Source organism: Oryctolagus cuniculus, chromosome 16 (genome assembly GCF_964237555.1).
Source record: "Oryctolagus cuniculus chromosome 16, mOryCun1.1, whole genome shotgun sequence".
In the NCBI taxonomy this organism is placed as follows: Eukaryota; Metazoa; Chordata; class Mammalia; order Lagomorpha; family Leporidae; genus Oryctolagus; species Oryctolagus cuniculus.
Window position 1 is genome coordinate 16,925,277 of NC_091447.1, and position 24,459 is coordinate 16,949,735.

General features: G+C 42.6%; 3 protein-coding genes across 17 annotated transcripts in view; 1 reads left to right on the forward strand and 2 right to left on the reverse strand.

The window, feature by feature from the left end:
• Window positions 1-735: 735 nt before the first annotated feature.
• On the reverse strand, window positions 736-3,254 carry CYCS (cytochrome c, somatic). 3 transcript variants are annotated; one of them, XM_002713723.5, is made up of 3 exons: window positions 2,999-3,254; window positions 1,812-1,988; window positions 736-1,700 (listed from the first exon to the last, which is right to left on the reverse strand). In XM_002713723.5, exons 2-3 carry the CDS (start codon window positions 1,978-1,980, stop codon window positions 1,552-1,554), a joined length of 318 nt encoding a protein of 105 aa, XP_002713769.1. In that variant the 5' UTR covers window positions 1,981-1,988; window positions 2,999-3,254; the 3' UTR covers window positions 736-1,551. The 3 variants fall into 3 exon arrangements, with proteins under 3 accessions (XP_002713769.1, XP_002713768.1, XP_069915777.1); XM_002713722.5 differs by having other exon boundaries at window positions 2,973-3,145; XM_070059676.1 differs by having other exon boundaries at window positions 2,947-3,107.
• Window positions 3,255-3,266: 12 nt separating this feature from the next.
• LOC138845860 (uncharacterized) overlaps window positions 3,267-24,459 on the forward strand; it is a 159,251-nt gene continuing 138,058 nt past the window's right edge. For 4 of the 11 annotated variants that reach the window (XR_011383079.1, XM_070059675.1, XM_070059673.1 and 1 more), the window contains exons 1-2: window positions 3,331-3,405; window positions 15,558-15,626. Coding sequence is in view for 3 of the 11 variants with exons in the window: in XM_070059675.1 (XP_069915776.1) it covers window positions 3,331-3,405; window positions 15,558-15,626 (144 nt within the window). In the remaining 8 variants the exon portion in view is untranslated. Of the gene's footprint in view, window positions 3,406-3,590; window positions 4,408-15,557; window positions 15,627-16,245; window positions 16,330-24,459 lie in introns of those variants that run through there. The other 7 variants (XR_011383081.1, XR_011383087.1, XR_011383085.1 and 4 more) reach the window with 5 other exon arrangements.
• SPMIP4 (sperm microtubule inner protein 4) overlaps window positions 18,473-24,459 on the reverse strand; it is a 30,756-nt gene continuing 24,769 nt past the window's right edge. For all 3 annotated transcript variants that reach the window (XM_008261548.4, XM_070059671.1, XM_070059672.1), the window contains 3 exons: window positions 23,081-23,255; window positions 22,688-22,779; window positions 18,473-19,707 (listed from right to left, as the gene is read on the reverse strand). In XM_008261548.4, the coding sequence (XP_008259770.3) occupies window positions 18,886-19,707; window positions 22,688-22,779; window positions 23,081-23,255 (1,089 nt within the window). In that variant the 3' untranslated portion in view covers window positions 18,473-18,885. The remainder of the gene's footprint in view (window positions 19,708-22,687; window positions 22,780-23,080; window positions 23,256-24,459) is intronic.

Consider the following 24,459-nt stretch of genomic DNA (forward strand, 5'->3'; position numbering starts at 1 on the left):
TTGCCAGGTTTTCAAGGCCTATTGATAACATGGCTCTTACCTCCACTAGCACAGATGTCCCTTAATACACGTTACAGCTTTGTTCAGGTCCACCATCTCCATAAAATTTCAGAAACTACTCTAAATGGGTATGGCAGGGGCCGGCACCGTGGCTCACTTGGTTAACCCTCTGCCTGCATCGCCGGGTTCTAGTCCCGGTTGCTCCTCTTCCAGTCCAGCTCTCTGCTGTGGCCTGAGGGCAGTGGAGAATGGCCCAAGTGCTTGGGACCCTGCACCCGCATGGGAGACCAGGAAGAAGCACCTGGCTCCTGGCTTCGGATTGGCGCAGCGCTGGCCATAGCAGCCATTAGGGGAGTGAACTAACGCAAGGAAGACCTTTCTGTATCCCTCTCTCTCACTGTCTATAACTCTACCTGTCAAATAAAAAAAAAAAAAAGGGTATGGCAAAGATTGTCCAAAATAACTCACTATTTCATCATACACTGATACACACCACAAAACTGAGCGGCAACATTTGGCACTCGCATTTGGCAAAAATGCTGCAGTTTTCATTCTGGCCAAAGAAATTTTAGGGATGAATTAGTGAAGTGCTATAGTCCAGGCTGCCCTACATGACCAAGCCAACACAACCTAATTCTACAACTAGGAACACTGATGCACCAATATTTAGGGCAATTACACTCTTTAACCATTAAAATTTTAGCATGAATCATTAAAGCAGACACAGTCAAAAAATCATGATCTATAACTCTGTTTTTAATTCTCTTAAGTCTTGTGATCACATATTTTAGAGGTTTTGTGCTGATGGTATCTCCTCTACCTTAGTCCTTCCATGAGCTGGCAAAAGCAGCATTACTAAACACAAATATGCAGTAGCTCCTCAGTGTTATGTGTTTCCAAATGGCTGCTTATAGACAATCCTGAATTCTAACTCAGTCTAAGGTAGTAAAGAATTCAACAGCAAGTGTAACTTGTTACTTCACCTGGTCATGCTGACGTTCAAAGCACCTGACCTTACAGATCATCTATAAAATGTGAGAAGTGTTAAATATTCTTTATTTGATATGCATAAACCACACTAAAATGCCTTTCAGTAAGTAAAAGGCAGAAGTTTAGATACAGGAAATTCTAATGAGATTGCCACAGCTAAGACCAAAAATACAAAGTAGACGTTTCCAAATGTCTTCAGCTCTTGCCTTAGGTAGGTAAAGAACAAGGGAATCTCGTTCAGTTCTGAGACAGTGAGGCAATTTCCCCAGCATTTAAATCTAAATCCAATCTCCCAACAGGTTTTGGGATGGCATTGACAAGTTTTGTTAGTTAAGTCCAATCATATCCTTAGAAGGGGAAAACAGTGAGGGCATTCACTGAACTGGAATTACTACCAAAATTTCCTATTTAACCACACAAGGCAATATTAGACTGTTGGACAAAAATATTTTGTCAGCCATTCATGATCTGAATTCTGGTGTATGAGAATTAAATTATGGTACACATAAAAAAAGTCACGGGACATTGCTGTTTTGTAATAAATAAGGCAGTGGCCAGCTATTACTCATTCGTAGCTTTTTTGAGATAAGCTATCAAGTCTGCCCTTTCATTCTTCTTCTTAATGCCAGCGAAGATCATTTTGGTTCCAGGGATGTATTTCTTGGGATTCTCCAAATACTCCATCAGCGTGTCCTCTCCCCAGGTGATGCCTAAGGAAGAGATGCACTGGTTAAGAATCTCACACTCCCGACAGAAGAGCTGGCTACAGGGCACGTTCACTCAACTGGTGCTGTATTACCGGGCAACTGCCCTCCTCTTACCTTTGTTCTTGTTGGCGTCTGTGTAGGAGAATCCAACGGCCTGACCTGTCTTCCGCCCGAACAGACCATGGAGATTTGGTCCAGTCTTGTGCTTGCCTCCCTTTTCCACAGTGTGGCACTGGGCACATTTCTGAACAAAAATCTTCTTGCCTTTCTCAACATCACCCATTTTTAACTCTAAAAAAAAAAAAGATCCAGCTTAGTAACTTTTTTTTTCCCTTAAGAAACAAATACATTGGAGCTACCACATCACTGCTACTCTACAGCATTCAGAGCCAGGACAAATTTTGTTTCGCTCCGCACATTCCCAATACTTTTAATACTGAAACACTACTTAAGGGAACCTCCTGAAAATCTCATTTCTTGTGTGTACACATGTTGGAAGCCTGGGCAAAGTGGAGATCTACTTCATAACCCAGTTTCAAAAGCATAGGTCAAGGTCACTAAGTCACAAACCTGACCTGGGATTACAGTACACCCAAACCACCCAAATCCCCACTTTTTTTACAAGCCCTGATTATTTACGCACACTACAACCGAAAGCCTCCTCTCTTGAGGATCAGGTGAAGCACGCTGTGTACAAAACGAGGCCCTGGTCCCCTCGGGCCCTGGAGGTCACCCGCGCAGCTTAAATTACACCAGCACCAAGGCGCCGGCGGTGGCTGGGAGGACTCGGGCGGGCCGCGCGAGGCACATTCGCTCTCTCCAGTTCTAAGACGCCCACGGGCGACCATGCAGGTCGGCTTCGGGTTCACGGGGACTCACGAAGCCCCCCTGGGTGGAGCTCCAGCGCGGTTATCGGGAGACGACCCCTCCCTGACACGAGCAGCAGGCAGGCTCTGCTCTCTGTAGGTGGACGTGAAAGGCCGCGCTCCGGCCCTCGCGGGGGAAATCCTGCCCATTGGTTCCTCACCACCCACGGCCGGGAGGCCCGCGTCCCTGCCAGTCCGCGAGCGAGTCTGCCCCTCTGCCTACTCAGGACGCTGCCCCACTTCGCGCCGTGAGCTCCCGGGCGCCAGCTGGCCAGGAAATCCCCGCTTCTCCCGCCCGGCCCCGTCCGGCCCGCGTGGACCCCACTGGGAAGTGCCTGGCTACGACCCGCGCTCCACCGCGCGCTCCCCACGCATGTGCGCACATTCCACAGCTCTGCCCGCCACCTACGGCTGCTTCCGCACTCCGGCGCTCACCGCTCGTTAGTAGCTCGCGCCCTGAAGGACCGCACCAGGAAGCTGGACGTCCCGCTCTCTAAGCCCAAGGACACGCCGGCCCGCGCCTAAGTACCGGCGTTGGTGCAACCGCACTCGCTCCGCCCCCGCGCGGCCCGACGTGCGGCCGAGGCGGGCCATACGCAGTGACGTAGCGGCTCCTCATTGGTCCCAGCGTCAGGAGCCTGCGCCAGCGCGCATGCCGGCTAGCAGGGTAGGGTGTCCCTCGCGGGTGCCCTTCCTCTGGAGGCCTGGCTTACCGGGCCCTTACGGCAGGCCCTGCGACACAGGGCGTCGAGGTGGGGCGGGGGGCGATGACGTCACCCTGCCGCCTCCGGGCGCCCGCGGAGCGAAGTCTCCGTCTGGATCCTGGGCGTTGTTTTCCTGAGGTAACAGTTCTTGGGCGCAGGGTGTAAAGAGCTTAAGCCAAACCACGTTCGACTCACGCCCTAACCTGGACGCCCCGAGAAGTGACCTGATTGTCCCCCAGTCAGCTGGCGACCTTTACCTTGACCCTGCGGGCTGGGGCCCTTGTTCTGCCCTCACCTTTCTCCCAGCTGTGCCCGGTGGACGCCCGAGACCCAGGGAGGCATGCCCTTGGGGCGGGGACACCCTCCAAAACGCGGAGCAGCGGGAGGGTGTGCAGGCGGCGTCTAGGAAGTCACGTTTTTCGATGATTAGAGAGTCCTTGGAAATTAGGTAAAGGTCACGTCCCAGGTAGCCAGTGCGGTTGAGGCCATAGCAGAAATGTAGATATTTTTTGTTGTTGTTCAGCTTCCCTTTACCCCACTCACTCAGTTCTGGCCCCGGGAGCTTTCTTCCAGACTCTGCCCCTACATTCTGATGACTCTTTCCTCCATTCCTGTTTTCCGTCTGGCACTGCCACACTCATAACGTCGAGTGGTTGTGGAATGCATGTACGCATGTCCATGCTTTACCTGGTACCTGGAGTGAGTCAGTAAGCACTCTGGCGGAAGTTAGATTCTGGTATCCTTTCTCCCACCCTCAATGGAAGCAGTAGACACTAGGAAGTTCGCCTGCATTACCCCAGGCTTGCATATCTCTGGTCCTGTGATTTCTGCCCCAAATTCTCCATCTCCCTCTAAGATTAGAGTACCTTGGGTACCTCTCTGCTAGTGCAGAAATCTGCACAAGTCTCTCACAGAAATGGTACAGGAGTTGCTTACAAACCATGCACGTCCTCCTGTATGCTTTAAATTACTTCTAAATCCCTTACACTATGAAATACAATGTGTTAGTGCATTGTTACATTGTATCATTTAAGGAATAATGACAAGAGGAAAAATTGTACATGTTGAACGCATCTTTATGAAGCCAAGTCCTAATACTGCCAGCCATACTCCTCCAAGGAAAATGTGGTCCTTCAACAGGTAGTTGTTCTATGCAAGTCTCTGATGTTTGTAGTATCAAGAGTTATTAGTGTTTGTCCTTTAAGGAGTTGATCAATGGGGTATCAGAGTGCTGATGCCACAGATCATACCAGTAAATCGACTGGCCTCGTGAATGGATAGATTTCCCTTTACATTTATTCCTATTAGAAAGAAAATACAAAACTGGAAATTCTTATTCTTTAAAATATTTATTTATTTGGAAGAGTTAGAGAGAGACCAAGAGAGAGATTATAAAGCAATGCCTTTGGTTTTTCCTGCCAGCAACAGAGTAGATGACTTAGTTTTAAAAAACCTTCTGATGAACAAAATCTAGTTATCTACCTCCTCCCCATGAAAATAAATAACGAGGCCACAAGAAGTAAGGAAAATCCTCTGTTTGGAGGCAGAGGGTGAATTATGGGGAAAAAAGGAAAGTGAATGTACTAGACATGAACTGATTCCAGGGCCAACCTATGGACCTTTGCTGCAGGGGAGGAGCCTTGTGCTATGACAGCACATCAGCAAAATGAAAGTGAAGCCCATGGAGGGTGGTGAGGTGAGGTCGGAGGTGGAGTTGGTGCCCTGAATCCAAAGGACAAAATGCTGCCTGTTTATGGCAAAGGCGTAGACCAGGTTAGTCTCCTCTGTCTTGGCCTTGGTGCTGAATGAGGAGAAAAAGTTATTCTCCAAGGATTCATAACTACAGGTCTGCCACCCTCATACAGGCTTGGGATTTGATTTTGCCCTACCTGCAGGGTCTAAGGAACGTCTGAAAATGAACCAAGTAGTCGTGGTTGAGCAGCTTGTCTTGTTGTCTGGCAGAAAACAAGCACAAATCTTTTCCTGAGGACTATCTTGACCCAGGCCCCTGAGTACTCTCATAGTCATGAGAGGTCCCAAGCATGAGATTGTAATGGAAAGCAACAAAGAGCAAAATTTTACCACCAGAAGGTCACAGGTGTTGGAATTAGTAGTTACTGGAGATGAAAATCTTATCAACAGAGAGACTTCTTCACATCCATTTAAAAAAGAAGCAATCATTTTTATTGTTGAGCAGGAACAAAAAAGTGCATATATAGGTAACCCACAAGAAACTGCCAAAGCAGACCAAAAATCTCACATAATTATACAACAGAGCTAAATTAGAATCTCTTTATATTTTATTTTCTAAAGATTTATTTATTTGAAAGGTAGTTAGAAAGGAAGAGATCCATTGGTTCACTCCCCAAATGACACATGGCTGGGGCTGGGGCTGGTCCTGGTCAAAGCCAGTATCCAGGAAGTCCATCTGAGTCTTCCTCATGGGAGGCAAGAGTTCTAGCACTCAGGCTGTCTTGTTGCATTGCCTTCCTAGGCACATTAGCAGGAAGCTGGCAGAAGCAGAGCTATTGGGACTCCAACTGGTGCTCTGACACTGGATGTCGGTGTTGCAGGTGGTGGCTTAACCTGCTGTCCCACAAAGCTGGCCCCAAGTTATGATTTTTTTATGTCATGCTGTTTTTAGCTAGCGTGTAACATGAGGCTTCAGGGTCATCAGTGCCCTATTTGTTTGGCAGCACACTGATCACTGGTATTTGGATTTATGATCTGTTTTCCTGAGGAAGATTTGCCATCACAGTTTGGCCAGATCCTCTCCTTGGTTGAGTCTTTGTTTTGTTATCACATTCCTTCCCAGTAGATTCACCTGGGAATTGGAGGAACCATTTATGTATGCGTTATTGTCGTTCTAAAGTATAATGAACACCCCCAACCCTGTATACACACCAGAAATACATGGCTATGCCAGCATTAAACTCCCAAGGTGACAGGGACCCTGGAGCTCCATCTTCCTAGGAGTTTACTTTCCAAAGGAATGGACCCAGACCTTCTGAGGGGTTTACTTTAAAAGGTTAGAGTGAAGACTCAGTCTTTAGAGATCCTCTAAGGAAATTCTTTGAAGGAAGGTAGAGGGGGAAATGGCCTGTGACCTTTGTAGACAGAGTAAGTGATTTTTATTTATCTTAAAACATATACTATGAAATGGCATTTAACCATTCAGATAAAAGAAGAAAATAGAAAGCTACAGTGAACAGGAGTTTTCCAGGCAAATTTCAGGAAGAGTTGAAAGTAACTTCTAGAAATGAAAATTGTAATCATTGAAATAAACTACATATAGTGTGATAAACTTTCTAAAAGTTCAAGGAAAACTAAGACACACGCCTAAATGGATAGTGTAAAAAATTTGTGGAGATTTTGTGTTATTTTCCAATTCCAATTCCATTTTCTTCATTTTTTGGACAGGCAGAGTTAGACAGAGAGAGACAGAGAGAAAGGTCTTCCTTTTTTCCGTTGTTTCACCCCCAAAATGGCTGCTACAGCCAGCACGCTGCGGCCAGCGCTGCGCCGATCCGAAGCCAGAAGACAGGTGATTCCTGCTGGTCTCCCATGCGGGTGCAGGGCCCAAGGACCTGGGCCATCCTCCACTGCCTTCTGGGGCCACAGCAGAGAGCTGGACTGGAAGAAGAGCAACTGGGACAGAATCCAGAGCCCCAACCAGGACTAGAACCCATGGTGCTGGTGCTGCAGGCGGAGGATTAGCCTAGTGAGCCGTGGCGCCGGCCTCCAATTCCATTTTCTATGAACTTTTTGAAGTACCCATGTATGTATGCGTTTATGTGATAGCTATATTTGAGGTAAAGAAATAATTTAAAAAAAAAGCAAGATACTGTAATTCTGAGAGCAGGCAGGAGGGTGGGATGGGGAGGAACATACATACAACATAAAATTTGTTATCTTAACTATCTTAGGAGTACAGTTCAGTGGTATGCAGTCCATTCATATGGTACCACTATCACTACCACTCATTTCCAGGACTCTATCTTGCAGCTGTGAAAGTGTCTCCCCATTGTGATGGTTAATTTTAGGTGTGGACTTGATTGAGAACTACCTACACAGTGATCAGGTGTTATTTCTGGTTGTGTCTGTGAGGGTATTTCCAGAAGGGACTGGCTTGGAATCAGTGGAGTATGTAAGGAAGATCCCTTCTCTCCCAGCTTCCGTGGGCCCGCTCAACCTTTTGAGGGCCTGGATGGAACAAAAAACAGGAAATGTGAATTTTATGCCCTTTCTCCCTGTTCTGGAGCCAAAACACGCTCTCCTTTTGCCCTTGGAAGTCAGAACTCCAGTCTTTGGTCGCTGGAACCTGCACTAGCAGCCCACTATATTCTCATGGTTTCAGTCTTGGACTGAGAGTTAAACCATTGGCCTGGGCCATCATGTGGCACTGTGGGTTAAACAGCTGCTTATGACACTTGTATCCCATATTGGAATAATGGTTGGGTTGCTCTGCTTCCAATCCAGCTCCCTGCTAATAAGCCTCAAGACAGTGGGAGGTGGCCCAAGCACTTGGGCCCCTGCCACCCACATGGAGACCTGGGTGGAGTTCTAAGCTCCTGGCTTTTCCCTGGCCCTGTTCTGGCTGTTGTGGCCATTTGGGGAGTAAACCAGCGGATGAAAGATATCTTCTCTCTGTCCCTCTCTCTGTGTCACTTTAGCTTTTGAAAAATAAATCTTAAAAAAGCAAACATTGGCTTTCCTGGTTCTGAGGCTTTAAAACTTGGACTTCGCCATGCTTCCAGCTTTGTTGGTTTTACAGCTTGTAGATGGCCTATTGTAAGACCTCTCAGCCTCTGTAATTGAGCTGATTCTCTTAATAAATCCTTTCTCTTCCATATATATATATATACACACACACATATATACACACATATATATACATATATAATATATACATAAATGTATATACACAATATATACAATGGCCCATATTTATATGTGTTATATTTTGTATGTCATACAGGTATATCCTTTTGTTTTGTCACCCTGGAGAACCCTAATATACTCATTAAACAACAATGTTCCATTTTCTTTCCTCAGCCCCTGTCAGCCACCTTTCTACTTTCTATTTTTTAAAAAAATTATTTATTTGAAAGAGAGAGAGACAGAGAGAGAGATATCTGTGTATCTACTGGCTCACTTCCTGAAATGGTGGCAACAGCCAGGAATGGGCAAGACTGAAGCCAGGAGCCAGGAGCTCCAAACTGGGCCATTCTGCTGCTTTTTAGGCATATTGCAGGGACTTGGATTGGAAGCAGAGCAGCAGGGTCTCAAACTGGATGTTATACAGGATGCTGGCATTGCAGGTGGTGGCTTAACCTGCTGTACCATAATGCCAGCCCCTGTCCATAGTTCTGTCTGCTCTAAGTACTTCATGTCAGTGGAATCATATGGCATTTGTCTTTGTGACTGGTTTATTTCTCTTAGAGTAATGTCTTCAAGGTTCATCCATGTTATATGTCAAAATTTCCTTCCTTTCTAAGGCTGGGTTACATTATATGTGTATTCTACATTTTGCTGTTCATCAGTGAGCACTTCGGTTGCTTCTGTGTTTACCTGTTGTGAATACTGCTGCTATGAGCATGGATGTACAAATATTTCTTGAGGTCTTTGCTTTCAATTATTTTTTTAGAGATTTATTTAGAGGCAGAGTAATATGGAGAAAGGAGGGAGGGAAAGAGGGAGAAAGGGAGAGAACGAGAGAGAGTGAGTCAGAGTTTGAGCCTGGCTGAAGCCAGGAGCCAGGAACTGCATCTGGGTCTCCCATTCAGGAGACAAGGGCCCAAACACTTGCACCATCTTCTGCTGCCTCCCCAGGTACATTAGCCGGGAGCTGGATCAGAAGTGTGACAGCTGGGACTTGAACTGGCACTCTGATATGGGATGTTCACATCCCAAGTGTCAGCTTAACCCACTGTGCCACAATAGTGGCTTCTCTGCTTTCCATTCTTTTGAAATATATATCCAGAAGTGGAATTGCTGAATTATGTGGTAGTTCTATTTTAATGTACTCTTTTCCATGGCAGCAGTAAATGTGCTGTTTATTCCTACCAGTAGTGTACATGGGGTCCAGTTTTTCTGCATCCTTGCCAGTACCCATTCCCCCCTCCTTCCTTTGCTTCCCTTTCTTTCTTAAATAGTAGCCATCTTTTTTTTTTTTAAGATAAATTTATTTATTTGAAAGGCAGAATTACAGAGAGACAGAGGCAGAGAGGCAGAGAGAGAGGTCTTCAATCTGCTGGTTCACTCACCAAATGGCTGCAAAAGGCAGAGCTGGGCTGATCCAAAGCCAGGAGCCAGGAGCTTCTTTTGTGTCTACCATGCAGGTGTAGGAGCCCAAGGACTGGGGCCATCTTCTGCTGCTTTCCCAGGCCATAGCAGAGAGCTGGATCAAAAATGAAGTAGCTGGAACTCAAACTGGCACCCACATGGGATGTGGGCACTGCAGGCGGTGGCTTTACCTGTAGTAGCCATCTTAATGTTTTGAGCTAATACCTTGTGCTCTGGATTTGGTTTTCCTGATAATTAATGTTGAGCATCTTTCATGTCCTTATTGTCCATTTGTATATCTTCTTTGGAGGAATGCCTAATAAGTCCTTTGTCTATTTTTTAATTGGAATTTTTTATTGCTATAGAGTTTTAGGAATTCTGAATTCATTCTGGATACTAATCCCATAACAAATATTGATTTGAATATTTTTTCTCCCATTCTATAGGATTCCCTGTTACTCTGTTGATAGTATTTTTTTTAACTTTTTATTTATTTTTATTTATTTTTTTTTTATTTTTTTTGACAGGCAGAGTGGACAGTGAGAGAGAGAGACAGAGAGAAAGGTCTTCCTTTGCCGTTGGTTCACCCTCCAATGGCTGCCGCGGCCGGCGCGCTGCGGTCGGCGCACCGCGCTGATCCGATAGCAGGAGCCAGGTGCTTCTCCTGGTCTCCCATGGGGTGCAGGGCCCAAGCACCTGGGCCATCCTCCACTGCACTCCCTGGCCACAGCAGAGGGCTGGCCTGGAAGAGGGGCAACCGGGACAGAATCCGGCGCCCCGACCGGGACTAGAACCCGGTATGCCGGCGCTGCTAGGCGGAGGATTAGCCTAGTGAGCTGCGGCGCCGGCCCGATAGTATTTTATGATGTACAAATTTTTAAAATTTTCATGAAATCCAGTTTGTCCTTATTCTGTTATTGCTTGTGGCTTTGGAATCGTGTCCAAGAAATTGGGAAACCCAATGTCTTGAAACTTTTGCCCTATTTTTTCCTTGGAACTTTTACAGTTTTAGGACTTAAATTTAGTTCACAATTCATTTGTATGTAATTTTTGCACATGGTATTAGGTTAGATCCATCTTTATTCTTCTGAGTCCAGATAGTGCTGTTTTCATAGCACCATTTGTGGAACAGACTGCCTTTTCTGCATTGAATGATCTTGGCTCACTTGACAAAAGTCACTTGTCCGTATATGTCAGAGTCTATTTCTGGACTCTCCATTCTAGTCCATTGGTCTGTATGTCTGACTTTGTGCCAGTATGATACTATTTTGATTACTGTAATTTTACAATACGTTTTAGTTTCAGAAAGTATGATTCCTACAGAATTGTTCTCTTTTAGATTGTTTTAGCTGTTCAGAATCTCTTGAAATTCCATATGGTTTTTTGATACGTTTTTCCATTTCTTCAAAAAAAATCATTGGAATTTTTATAGGAATTGTAGTAAGTCTCTGTATTGCTTTGTGTAATATTGACAGCAATATAAAAGTTTTTAATATGTGAAAATGAGATATCTTTACATTTATTTGCCTTTCATTTGTTTCAGAATGCTTTGTAGTTTTCATTGTATAATCTCTCACCTTCTTGGTTAATTGCTAAGCATTGTGTGTGTGTGTGTGTGTGTGTGCATTATTGTAAATGTAGTTTCCTCCCCTTAATTTTCTTTTCAGATTGTTCATCATTAGTATATAGAATTGTAACTGATTTTTGCACGTTCATTTTTTACTTCGCTGCTGTTCTGAATTCATTTATTCTAACTGCTTTTTTGTGGAATCTTTAGGATTTTTTTTTAACATATAAGATCGTCTGAACAGAATGACTTTTCTTTATCCTTTCTTATTTGGATGCTTTTTATTTATTTTTCATGCTTAATTGCTCTGGTTAGAACTTCTGGTACAATATCTAATTGGGCATCTTTGCCTTATTCCTGATTTTAGAGGAACATTTCTGTCTTTTACCAGAGAGTATGAGGTTTGTTGTAGGTTTTTTGCATATATTTTTTATTGTGTTGTGATAGTTTCCCTTCAATATTATTTTGGTAAGTGTTTTTAACATCAAATGCTTTAAGTTTTTCATATACTTTTTTTTAAGGTTTATTTATTTGGGGGAGGCAGTGTTGTAGCATAGTTCATTAGGCCACTGCCTGCAGTACCAGCATCCCATATGGGTGCTGGTTTGAGAACTGGCTGCTCTGCTTCTGGTCCAGCTCTCTGCTAATGCACCTGGGAAAGCAGCAGAAGATGGTCTCAGTTCTTGGGTCCCTGCACCCATGTGGGAGACCTACAGGAAGCTCTAGGCTCCTGGCTTTGGTCTGGCACAACCCTGGCCATCAACTAGTGAATGGAAGATCTCTCTCTGTCTGCCTCTCCCTCTGTCTCTGTAACCCTGCCTTTCAAATAAATAAAAAATAAATCTTTAACGAAAACAAATATCGCTTGATCAGCATCTGAAGCCAAAAAGGCTGAGTTGATCCTTAAAGGAGATTACATTGAACTTGTTTCAAATTCACTTGCTTTGATTTAGCAAGCTGCAATGGTTAGAAATATGTCAGAAAAAATTTTGAATTACATTTAAATTTCTGAAAAAAGTACAGTTCAGCTGGCTGATGAATATGACATATGTCCAGCTACAGAAATTGATCTTCTGAATTATAAGGTCAACCTGTGATATTTTGTGATACTTTAATGATGCAGTAATTGGTCTTTATTGATATGGGGGGAGAGGTAAAATAAAGTATTCTTAGGTTCTTTCATTATTTAGGAAGAGGGTATATTTTAGTGCCTGGGAAAACTAATAAAATAGTAGAAAAATTGTGTATATTTTTCAAAGTAAGGGGAAAATGGAATGGTATTTTTTTTAAAAGCCAAAGAAAAATGAGAGGGAAAATAAAAATAAAAAAGCATATCATAAGATGGTAGATTAAAACCCAAACTGACCAATTATTACATTAAAGGAACTACATCTGCAGTTATAAAACAGATATTTAATTATTTAGTTTTTTAAAGAGGTATTTTATTTACTTGAAGAGTTAGAGGAAGAGACAGAAAGAGATCTTCTCTCCATTGGTTCACTTCCAAAATGACCACAACAGCTGCAACTTTATCTAAGTCTCCCATGTGTGAGCCATCTTCTGCTGCCTTCCCAGGCATATTAGCTGGATTGGAAGCAGAACAGCTGGTACTCAAACCCATGCACATATGAGATGCTGACATCACAGGTAGGAGTTTAACCTTCAGTGCCACAATGCCAGCTCCAAACAAGTACTTTAGAAAACAAATATTTTATCTTTGTGAGAGACACATCTAAGATATAAGGATACAGATAGTTTGAAAATAAAAGAATGGGCTTATATAAGTGATCAACATCTGGTAAGAAAGATCATGAAAAAAAGTCTCTAAAAATTCATGTGAAGGGGCCCGCGCTGTGGTGTAGTGGGTAAAGCTGCCGCCTGCAGTGCCGGCATCCCATATGGGTGCTGGTTCGAGTCCTGGCTGCTCCACTTCTGATCCAGCTCTCTGCTATGGCCTGGGAAAGCAGTGGAAGATGGCCCAACTCCTTGGCCCCCTGCACCCACATGGGAGACCCAGAAGAACATCCAGCTCCTGTCTTCAGATTGGCCCAGCTCTAGCCGTTGTAGCTATTTGGGAAGTGAACCAGTGAATGGAAGACCTGTCTCTGTCTCTCTCTCTCTCTCTCTCTCTCTCTCTCTGCAACTCTACCTTTCAAATAAATAAATCTTTAAAAAATTCATATGATGAATGAATAAGAGAGCATCATAACACAACTTGTGCACATTGAAAAGATAATAAAGTAGCATTACTGACTCTAAAGCACAGGCAGCAAAAGTAAAAATAGACTAGTTGGATTACATCAAACTAAAAAGCCCTTGTACAGCAAAGAAAACAACCCACAGAGTGGAGAGACATAGAATGGGAGAAAATATTGCAAGCCATAATCTGATGAAGAATTATACCCAAGATATATAGGAAATACAACTCGAGAGCAAGAAAACACCTGATTAAAAATATGGATAAATACCTGAATAAATATTTCTTAAAAAGTAAGCATACAGGGGCTTGTGCTGTGGTGCAGTGGGTTAATACCCTGGCCTGAAGCGCCGGCATCCCATATGGGCGCCTGTGGGGAGCAACTCAGACTAGACTGTTACTCGAATTAAGACTTATTCTATGCATCTGCTCTCCCACAATATGGCGCTGGGAGAGGAGGAAACAGCTTCTACACAGCTGCCTCCAGTTCAACCAATAAACAGCAGGACCTGCTCCTGATTGGAGGAGAGCAGCGTACTCGGCGTGTGGGTAGCAGAGTTGGGATTGGTGGAAGAGGACTATAAAGGAGGAGAGAGACAACATGCACCAGGAACATCTAAGAGGAACACATGAGCAGCCCCTGAGAGAGCCGGCCGGCGGTGTGCCGCTCCCCCGCGGAAGTGGGGAAAGTGGCAGGGGGAACTGCCCTTCCACGGAGGTGGAAGGGTCGGTAGCCAACCTGGGAAGAACCAGCAGCAAACCCGGGGAGGGCCGAGCAGACAAAAGAACAGCGCAGGGTCCTGTGTCGTTCCTCCATGAAGAGGGGGAGCGACAGGCGCCGGTTCTAGTCCCAGCTGCTCCTCTTCTGATCCAGCTCTCTGCTATGGCCTGGGAAAGCAGTAGAAGATGGCCCAAGTCCTTGAGCCCCTGCACCCACATGGGAGACCTGGAAGAAGCTCCTGTCTCCTGGCTTTGGATCAGTGCACCTCCAGCCATTGTGACCAATTGGGGAGTGAACCATCGGATGGAAGACCTCTCTCTCTCTCTCTCTGTCTCTCTCTCTCTGCCTCTGCTCTCTGTGTAACTCTTTCAGATAAATAAATAAATCTTAAGAAAGTAAACATACAAATGGCTTATATGAAAAATTCTCAACATCAGTAATAATATCATCTGAGAAATTCAAATTAAAGCCATGGTGATGTTTCACCTCACACCTGTTAGAATGGTTATTAGCAGAAAGGTGAAAGATAACAAATGGTGATGTATGTGGAGAAAAGGAAACCCTTGCACACAAGGATAGGAAAGTAAATATACTACAGTCCTAAAGGAAAACAGAATGGAGGTTCCTCAAACAGTTAAAAGTAGAACTATCATATTATGATCCAACAATCCCATTAATGGGCATATATAAAAAATAAAAGAAATAGGTCTGCATTCTCATGTTGTTTGGTGTGTTATTCACAATAGCCAGGGTATAGAATCAGCCTAAGTGTCTGCTGTGGTTTGAGTATTAGTCTTGGTGTTCCCCAAAGACTCAGGTAGTAGAGGTTTTGGTCCCCTGAGAGATGATGAAACTGTTTAGGAGGTAGGTCTAGTGGGAGGTTGTTAGGTCACTGGTGGTTTTTGTTTGGCCTAAATTCTCATAAGAGGGTTGGTTTAAGGCTGTGTTTGGGCCCACCTCCTCATGGCATATTGGCTTGTACGTGACCCTTCCTCCTCGCACCTGCCACCATTGCTATTTGCCACCCTTACCAGAGACAAAGCGAATGGGACTGCCTTGTCTTGAACTTCTAAAACTGTAGGTAAGCAAACCTTTTCTCTTTTTAAAGTTAGTTTTCTTTGGTATTTCATTGTAGTAAGAAAAACTGACTAGTACAGTGTCCATAGGAAAATGTGGTAACTGTACCTAAAGAAATATTATATAGCCATGAACAATGTGGATAGATGCAGAGGCCATTATAGTAAGTGAAATAAGCCAGGTGCAGAAAAACAAACAATCATATGATCTCACGGATCTCACTTTTTATGAAGAATCCAAAAAAGTTAAATTCATAGAAATGGAGAGTAGATATTTATCACGGGCTGGTGTGGTAGCTGGAGGGCCGAGTTGGGGACAGTTGATCAAAGGATACAACATTTCAGTTATGAGAAACAAGTTCAAGAGATCTGTTGTGGAATGTGATGACTATAGTTTACATGCTATATTCTAAAAATTACTCAAAGGCTGTCTCTGCTTTTCAGATAAAAGAAGAGGAGGAGAACAGGCGGAGGCAGAGGAGGAGGAGGAGAAAGAGGAGGAAGAGGATGAAGGTGGAAGGAGGAGGAGGGGGAGGAGGGGAAGGAGAGCAAGCGTTTAGCCTCGTGGTTAATATGCTCGTGTCCCATATTTGAGTGCCTGGGTTTTATGCCAGGCCCTGGCTCATCTTTCTAGTTTTCTGCTAATGCAGATCCTAGGAGGCAGAAGCAGTGGTGCCAGTAATTTCCTGCCACCCATGTCGGGACCAGAATTGAGTTCCAGCTCCTGGCATCATCCAACCATTGCAGGCATTTGTGGAGTGAACCAGTAAATGTGAACTCACTCTTTCATTCACTCTCTGCCTTCTAAATAAGTAAAAAAATGTGTTTAATGTGAAGAGAGTAGGTTTAAAGTGTTCTTACCATAAAAATGATAGTTGAGGGAAGTAATGCATGTGTTAATTAGCTCAAGTTAGCCATTCCACAATGTATATATTTCAGAATGTCACTTTTTGTGCAATAAATATATATAATTTTATTTGTCAATTTTAAAATAATTACCTTTTGGAAAATATAGATTAAATAAAAACTTTCTTTAACATGCAATTTATATCAAAATCATAAAGCAAAGTTGTATAGTTCTGTAATTGTTAAAGAAATTGGTGCCATAATTTAAAACCTTTCTACAAGGAAGACTAGATCCAGATGGCTCCAGTGGAAAACTAGACAAAACATCTGAGGAATAAACAAGCCAAATAACTTCAATAAATTCTTCCAGGTGAGAGAGAGAGTGTATTACTACTACATATGAACAGCAACTTCAGTTATCCTCACCAATATATTAAATTATTATTTATAATAGTCAAAGAATCCAAGTGTCCATCAGTGGATGACTAGAGAAACAAAATATTTCTGGCCTTCATCTCTCCTGGGGCCGGCAGTGGTGAAGCTTTTTGCTGTTGCTAGTTTCTGGGAGCCTCCCCATCCCCTACAGTTTCCCTTAACCCTGCCTGCATGGTTGTACCCAGACTCTACCCAGAACTCCTTCAATGAAATCATTTGAGCATCTGATTCCTGCTGAGACTCTGGTAAATCACTTATTCACCATTTTTACAACAGCCCCTGTGCCCCAGCTATGCTTGGCGTTCTCTGTACTGGAAGTTCTGTTTTACCTGTATTCAGAAAACAACCCTTCAGAATTCTGTCAAGGGGAGGGAGGGTAGGTGCCCCCAGTGCTGAGGTGTAGGGTGAGGGTATAAGATGTAGAGAAGGTCCAGGGGGCAGGTGTCTCTGCTTCCCCCATGATGTTTCTGAATTTCGCCACCTTCCCCAACCCCAACCCCAACCCTTCCATCGTTCTCATACCTAAAGGCTCCTGGCACTGTTTTGAAAGTTCTGTCCAATGACAGTTTAGGATTTTAATGTCGTCAACCAATTAGGATGTACCTTTCGCTTATTTCCTTTCCAAAATGTTAGTGATAGCTCTTACCGACCTGCTTCATTCTTGCTTTTGTACGTATATGATAAAACAAAAACAAAATACAATGACAATAAAAATTTTAGCTTTAACATGCTTTTTTATAGTAAGAGAAATTAGATGCATGGATCCAATCTATCTTAATCTTCAATGTATGAATAGAAGCTTCCATTAATATTTTCCAGAACTGAGTTTTTAATGAGCATACCTGGATATTTTTGATTACATTACATCTTAAAGGATTGTATGTATTTTCTATCACCAAAAATGGCCAGATCCATTAGTCCTATCAGTCAGCAGAGTTAAGAGTTGGGAAGAAAGACAGTGACATTGTGTAAAGAGAAGGCTGAACATCCCCTGGAGGGAGGTGGGCAGAGTGAACGAGTGTCATTAGAATGCAGGCCCACTCCTTCCTACCCGAGGAAGAATGTGTAGTTAAAACCTCCAATTCCTGTACTTCAGAGTTGTATCTTTGTTCTTTGGAATTCCAATTCAGTGACAAGGGTCTATGATAAAAGAACCAAATTAAAAAGTTGTGTACATCTCGTGTTGGGCATTCCCAAGTCCAATGCCTGTTAAAGGCTATTGAGAATCCAGTGATTAAGTCGTGTGATTGGTTTTGTTGCCCGCAGTTTTCTCTAATATTTGACCACGTAAATTTTTGCCTTCCACGATACCTGATGTAACTAATCCAGCAGGAAACAAAATTCTGTAATTTTAGCCCAGAATAGCTTTAAGAACAGTGTAATCAAATGACAGGTTTGTCATGAAACAAGAAAAAAAATTCACTTAAATACTGAAATCTCCCAATAAACTGCTTTAAAAATGTACTTTTTGGCACATTATGTGAGTTGACTTGCATATGGGAGGGAGTTAGCTAAACTCTTGGTGAACACCTTCCAGAAGTGCTATTTTGGGGCTCTAGGATAACTGATTCAAGCAATCCTTTCTTGCCACAATTAGAACTTGCCAGTTACTAATGAAAGTCTTTGCTCTATCTTGACAAAATAATTGTATTACACAAAAGGAATAGTCGCCTTTCTCTTTCAGAAAGTTGAAGAAAACATACCCAAGTTGAAATGCGTGCATGCAAGCACTTTGGCGTTCATGTCTTCTTCTGTGATTTTGTCTACATGTTTACATAAAGCAGGGGTGGGGAACATCTGTTTGTGCCAGGGCAACCACTGTTGGGACTCAAAATTCAATAGATCTACAGCAGGCTAATTTTTAAGCCGATAATTTTATATGGCCCGCAAGTGATATTATCAATATTAAAATGGCCCTTGGCAGAACAAAGCTTCCCCAGTCCTGAAAGGAGCAGGGACTATTAATGTTTACTATATTAAGGTAATAGAGATTATAGAGCTGACCATCCTTCAGGTAACTGCATTTGAGTTTTGTCTTTTCTACTTACTGCTGTTTTGTACAAAAAGTCACACAAAGGGACAGTATTTACATATTTATTAAGGTTCCATAGTTTGAATAGTCATGTGTCAATTATTGAAAATTTGAATTCAAATTTTCATTTTTTTGTAAAACAATGGATGATGTAAATTTTGTTGTACACATTGCTTTTCATGATTCTGGGAGATTTCCTTAGAGTATAATTTGGAGATGAAATTAAATACTACATTTTTCTGGCTCAATATTTTGTTACCAAATTGTTAACTTTTCAAGAAATCAGAACATCACGTTTCTGGGTTCTTCTGATCAGATCCTAATGTAAAGTCCTGAAAACATAATCCTAATTAACAAAGTCATTTGGCTTAATCCAACAAACAATTCAGCAACATACAGGAAATTGTTTTTTTTTTTTTTCTTGTAAGAAGCTGGGTTTTGAAGGGAAGAACGAATATCTCAATTATAGAAATAATGGGAATTATAGCCATAAAATTGATGTCTCATCCCTGAATGCTCCCTGTCCCTGAGGTCTTTTTGGTCTTCTAGAATTGATTTAAGGAAACGCTTTTGTGCACCAGTTTTTGAAAAAGAGTTCTTAAGCTCCAGCAAGCTGCTCTGAGGTTTGGCCACTCCTGCTCTGGGAATCCAACCCAGAATAGGTCTTGTTTCTTCACTGTTTTCCAGGTTCAAGCATGATTCTTCTTCTGGCTTACTTAAAACATGTTCTAAAGAGAAATCTTCCATGGATGGATTATTTTGTAGAATACTAGATTTCCTAAAACTGTAAGGGTTTTGACACATAGAATACTTATCATATATGGCCGGTTTTAAATCTTGGTAGTCAATGTAATTGTTAGATTTATAGTAAGGCATGGGTTGGGGTTTTAAAGATAGCTGTCTCCAGTACAAATCCTCTGTCTTTTTAGTATCAGTGATTTTTGGAAATGGTTTTATGTCATAAATGCTAGTCAGATCTTTTGTGTGATAGTAAGGTGGCAGTGCATAGGTAGACAGCAAGCTTTGTTCTTCTTTAATCTTCTCCTCAGTATCCTGGTTTCTATGGGTCACACCAGCCAGTACATTATCACTAAGTGCCATCATTTCTGCAGAACTGGGTACAAAGGTGTGAAAAGTACACAGAACTCTAGGGGTACAATCTGGACAGGAAGTTGGTGTTTGCTGTACAGTAGCCTCCAGAGGACGTTGTTTTTGAATCAGTCGGGCAATTCGTCCTTCCAAAGGCCTGGCAGGTTTTAAGACAGGATGGGATTTTTCTTGCTGTAGTGGTTGAATAAAAAGAAGAAAATCAATCAATAGGTACGGCATTATAAGGATATTGCACAATGGCAGGTCAAAACTCATACCCATTTTCACTGTTTGAGCAAACATGGGATGGGTGTAGGTGTACATATTGCAGTGTATTTGAAGTACTGAAATCTGGGTCCAAATAACTGTTCTCTAGTTTCAGATAGTATGGGAAGAACATGTTGTATTTGGCTATAGGGAAACTTCTATGTAGGAACACTGTGCTTTTCAGCTTTCAAAGATAGACAGGGATCAGCGAAATGAAACTTCTGCCCATCATCAACAGATGGCATTAGCAGCCATGTGCAGTTATGTGACTGGGCTGATGCCTTCTGTGTTGGGCCAAGGCAAGGGTTCTGAAATATATCAGGATCACTTTCAGAGAATGAAATCCCCAAGCCTGACCTTCTCACTTGTGATTTGGAAGGGAGGTCTGAGGTGAGCCTTTTATCTGGCTCCAGGTGTCAGGCCCATGCTGCTTTCTGATGTGTGTCTGTGCTTCTCTTTGAGATGTGTTGTAAATGCTATGAACTCAGTCATGTCTGATAACTGCAAAAGTCCTGTGTATTCAAAGTGATATTAATAGATACGTCAGGTGGGGGAAAAAGGGAGGGATTGAGTGTGAAGGGGCAGGAAGGAACTTTCTGGAATGATAGGGGTTTAGGTTCCAAAGTTGTATCCATTAGTCAAACTCAGTGAATGAACACTTAAGATCTGTGCAATTTCATTGAATGTGTATTTCACCTTAAAAAAAAAAAAACGGCAAGCAAATGCTGAACCTCTGGTTAATAATATGTATGATCAGTGATTAGAGGTAAAACTCTACTCTAAAATGCATAAAAACAGGCCGGCGCCGCGGCTCAATAGGCTAATCCTCCGCCTAGCAGCGCCGGCATACCGGGTTCTAGTCCCGGTCGGGGCGCCGGATTCTGTCCCGGTTGCCCCTCTTCCAGGCCAGCCCTCTGCTGTGGCCAGGGAGTGCAGTGGAGGATGGCCCAGGTGCTTGGGCCCTGCACCCCATGGGAGACCAGGAAAAGCACCTGGCTCCTGGCTCCTGCCATCGGATCAGCGCGGTGCGCTGGCCGCAGCGCGCCGGCCGCGGCGGCCATTGGAGGGTGAACCAACGGCAAAGGAAGACCTTTCTCTCTGTCTCTCTCTCTCACTGTCCACTCTGCCTGTCAAAAAAAAAAATAAAAAATAAAAAATAAAAAAAAATGCATAAAAACATTAAAGTATATTATTGATGGGTGGTTTAGAGGGGTGATAAGATGAATAAATTATGTGTTAAAACAAGTACAGTAAAATGTTAATGGTAGAATCTAGGTGAGTATTTGGGTGTTAACTAAAATTATTTCATCTCTGAAAATTTTTATAATAATAAATTGAAAAAGGATGTATTTATGATTATGATGGAACTGACAACAAAGAATGAAAGTGTTGCTAAACTAACTGTAGCTGGAACTTAAAAAAATGGACATTCTTTTGGAACCTAATCTGTTCATAGTTGGAAGAATTTCCATACTGAGTTATTAAAAAATTGTTGTAACTTAGATAATCCCTGAGTAAATACTATGAAGAAAGGAAGAGCTCTCAGCCTTTTGACATATTTTCTTTAATTTGTCACAAACAAAAACAAATAGGGATTATCTATCATATTTAGAAGTATTCCTTTATGCAAGAAGTAGTTTTAGTACCTTTCTTTCATTCTACAACAAAATGTTCCATACACATTTTTATTACCATTAAAATATACTTTCCCAGAGTTTGTTATTTACACTTGTCATAAACCAGATTCACTGGAATTTTCTTTTTAAAACTTTGAACTATTTTAGATATATTTTGTTATTAATATTTACTTGTTGATTTGCTTGCACAGTAATTTTATGTGTAACATACTTGACAAGCACCCTTGGTATAACTGCCCATCTGTTTTTTCACAATAATCATACAGCTGCTTCCTGAGGGGCCATGCCTGTGGGACTCTGGACCGCTGCTGACCTCCCCTGACAGAGTCAGAGGACGTGTAGTTCTCTGAGCCTTAGGGAATGCTTGTCACAGATGAAAAATAAAAAACAATTACAAACACCCAGTAAGTGATAAGGCAAAGTCTACAAGACCGCTTTTGCACTTAGGATTTTGTATCACCTTCTGAAATGCTGAAGCTTGTACAAAATAAATATGTTCAGCTCAATCTAAAAAAATGTTTAAATTGAAAGACTCTTAAAGTTATTTTATGTGTGCCTTTCATACATGTTTGAAAATAATTTTGTTTCTAAAATTTACAGTTGTAGAGGACAAAACTTAGCCCTGAAATAAAATAACACATATGTATACTGTTAGGTCATTTCATTTCATTTGCACAATTCAGCTGACAGATGATACTTTCTGTCCCTGGAGGCCTTGATCAGTTCTTTCAGGCCATTTCTTTCCCATAGCCAAGTGAGAAGTCTCTGTTGCTATCTGCAGAGAATTTATGGGCTTCTGATTGCAATTCAGGCACCCCTCAATTACTGAGACAGTTGTGAGGAAGCCTGTGTCTCAAAAGCAGCAGTAATGCACAAGATGGACAGATAGGAAAAGGTCCCCAGAACTTACTGAGAATCCCATTAAATTACTAGCTAAGGTCTATTCTTTGGTAAATCAGTTTCCTTGTAAGTTATTTTAGCAACTGCACAAGTTGCATGGTAGAAATAGCTACAAGTACCATGGTAGAAAAATCTTTCTCTCTCTCTACATATATATATTTAAAAAATAGCACTATGAAGAGGAAGGGAAACCTTGCTTATTTTTTCCAGGCAATTGACAGATCAGTTTAGAATTAGCTTCTGACATGGGTTGCAAAGTTTCCCTTTGCTAGCTTTAGCGTGGTCACCAGTATTCATGATACAAATAAAAAGTACAGTAAACAGGAGCCCAACCCCTAAGTAACTGAGAGTTGACTGTAACTACTTACAGGCTCTGGGTCAAATCCTATCTGTCCAGTTAACTCTGCTACCTCCTTTTCATGGTAATCATCCAGTTCAAGGGGGTCCATGGGCCCCAGACCTTAATGGAAACATTGTCTTATTATTTTGTCAGAGTAAATGAAAAAAAAAGGGGCTTGAATTACCCTTACCCTTTATAAGAAACTTACCCACTACCTTTGTAAGACTCATAAAAAGCCAATGAAATGAAAACCAACTGTGTCTCCCAGCTGACAATCAACAGAAACTGACCACCCACCTTAATTGATGGTAGTACTTGGACTGGGAAACAGAGAACTATTAGAAGGGGGAAGCGTGTGGCAGCCTTTGCCAGCTATTCCAGTTTTGCTGTAATTTCTACCTGTATTCAGGTGAACTCATACCTGTAAAGTTGTGAGTGTATGAAGTGATCCAGTGGTTCCTCTCAAGATTTCTTTGTATGTTGGCTTCTTTTGCAGGATAAATAGGGTCCCATGAATTTAAAGAAGTGTTAGGAGCGAAGGTTTTAGGAGGTTTTGGGTAGAATACTGGCTTAGTTTTATCAACACATTTAGGAAACTAAAATATGAACAGAAAGATTATTGCTGTTAATGTCCTCTGGTGGAGTAAGAGCTGATTCGTTACGTCAGCAGGAAAGAGGCAGAAGGAAACTCCAGGAAGAGTCAGACACTGCCTTTTCCCTCATTAGTTACAAATATTCTGAATCTGTCCCAGATATAAACACATCCTACTAAGGGAATGCGAAGGTCTTTCTAAAGTCTCTTCCTTAGCAGGGACTCTGACAACGTGCATAGGAGAAGTGCTCTGAATCCTCCACCTTGAGTTTTACTTCAGATACACAGGGCCCCAAGGCGCTCTTTGGGCTCAGTTTAGTTACAATTGTATGCCGCCTCCTATTTTTCCTTTCTTGCCTGAAATGAAACCATTCAGTGGCTTTTATGACTTCATGATGAAGGTGAAGTCACTCAAAGTTGTTTCCATTCTTGAGACACAGCTGTGGAGTTTTATGTGTGTAGGTAAATATGATAAATATGACTGAATTTCATTGCCATCTTTCTGGTTCCTTAAAAGTGCACCTTTTCTTAGATTGATGGAATCCTGGGACTGGATTCAAAGTCAACTGGTCAGGGGATTCTGAGGTCCAAGATCATAGCCCAGAATGGGAGATGGGGAGCATGGGCTCCAGATACATGTACCCTTTTGCCTCATAAATTCCTGGCCACACAGAGAGGCCACAGCCAGAGGAAGGCAAAGTTGGACCATCTCAAGTCCCTAGGCCTATGGATGCTGCTGCTTGTAGCAACCACGAGGGTGGAGAGATCCCCATCCTAACACACTGAGAGCATGTATGGTAAATGACACATGAAGTCCTGTGGGGCAGGTGTTGTGGCACAGCAGGTGAGCTGCTGCTTGGAATGCCTGAATCCTCTGTTGGAGTGCCTGATCTGAGTCCTGGCTACTCTGGACTTCCAATCCAGCTTCTGCTAATGTGTCTCGAAGGTTGTGGATGATGGCCTAAGAACTCGGGTTCCTGCCACCCATGTGGGAGATCCAGATGGAGTTTTTGGCTCTTGGCTTTGGCCTGACTCAGCCCTGTCTGTTGTAGGCATTTGGGGAGTGAACAAGTAAATGAAAAATACTGTTCTCTGGCCTTTCTTCTCTCTGTAACTCTACCTTTCAAATAAATCTTTAACCGAAAATTTTTTTTTTCTAAATCTGTGGCTTACTTATTCAGAGGGTAAAGAAAAGCCTTCTTTGTTCC

Bases quoted from the DNA above. Each gene is read 5' to 3' on its own strand.
- CYCS (XM_002713723.5), bottom strand. From the start codon at position 1,980: ATGGGTGATGTTGAGAAAGGCAAGAAGATTTTTGTTCAGAAATGTGCC. The intron at 1,701-1,811 runs GTAAGAGGAGGG...TCTCTTCCTTAG, and splicing joins AGACGCCAACAAGAACAAAG to GCATCACCTGGGGAGAGGAC.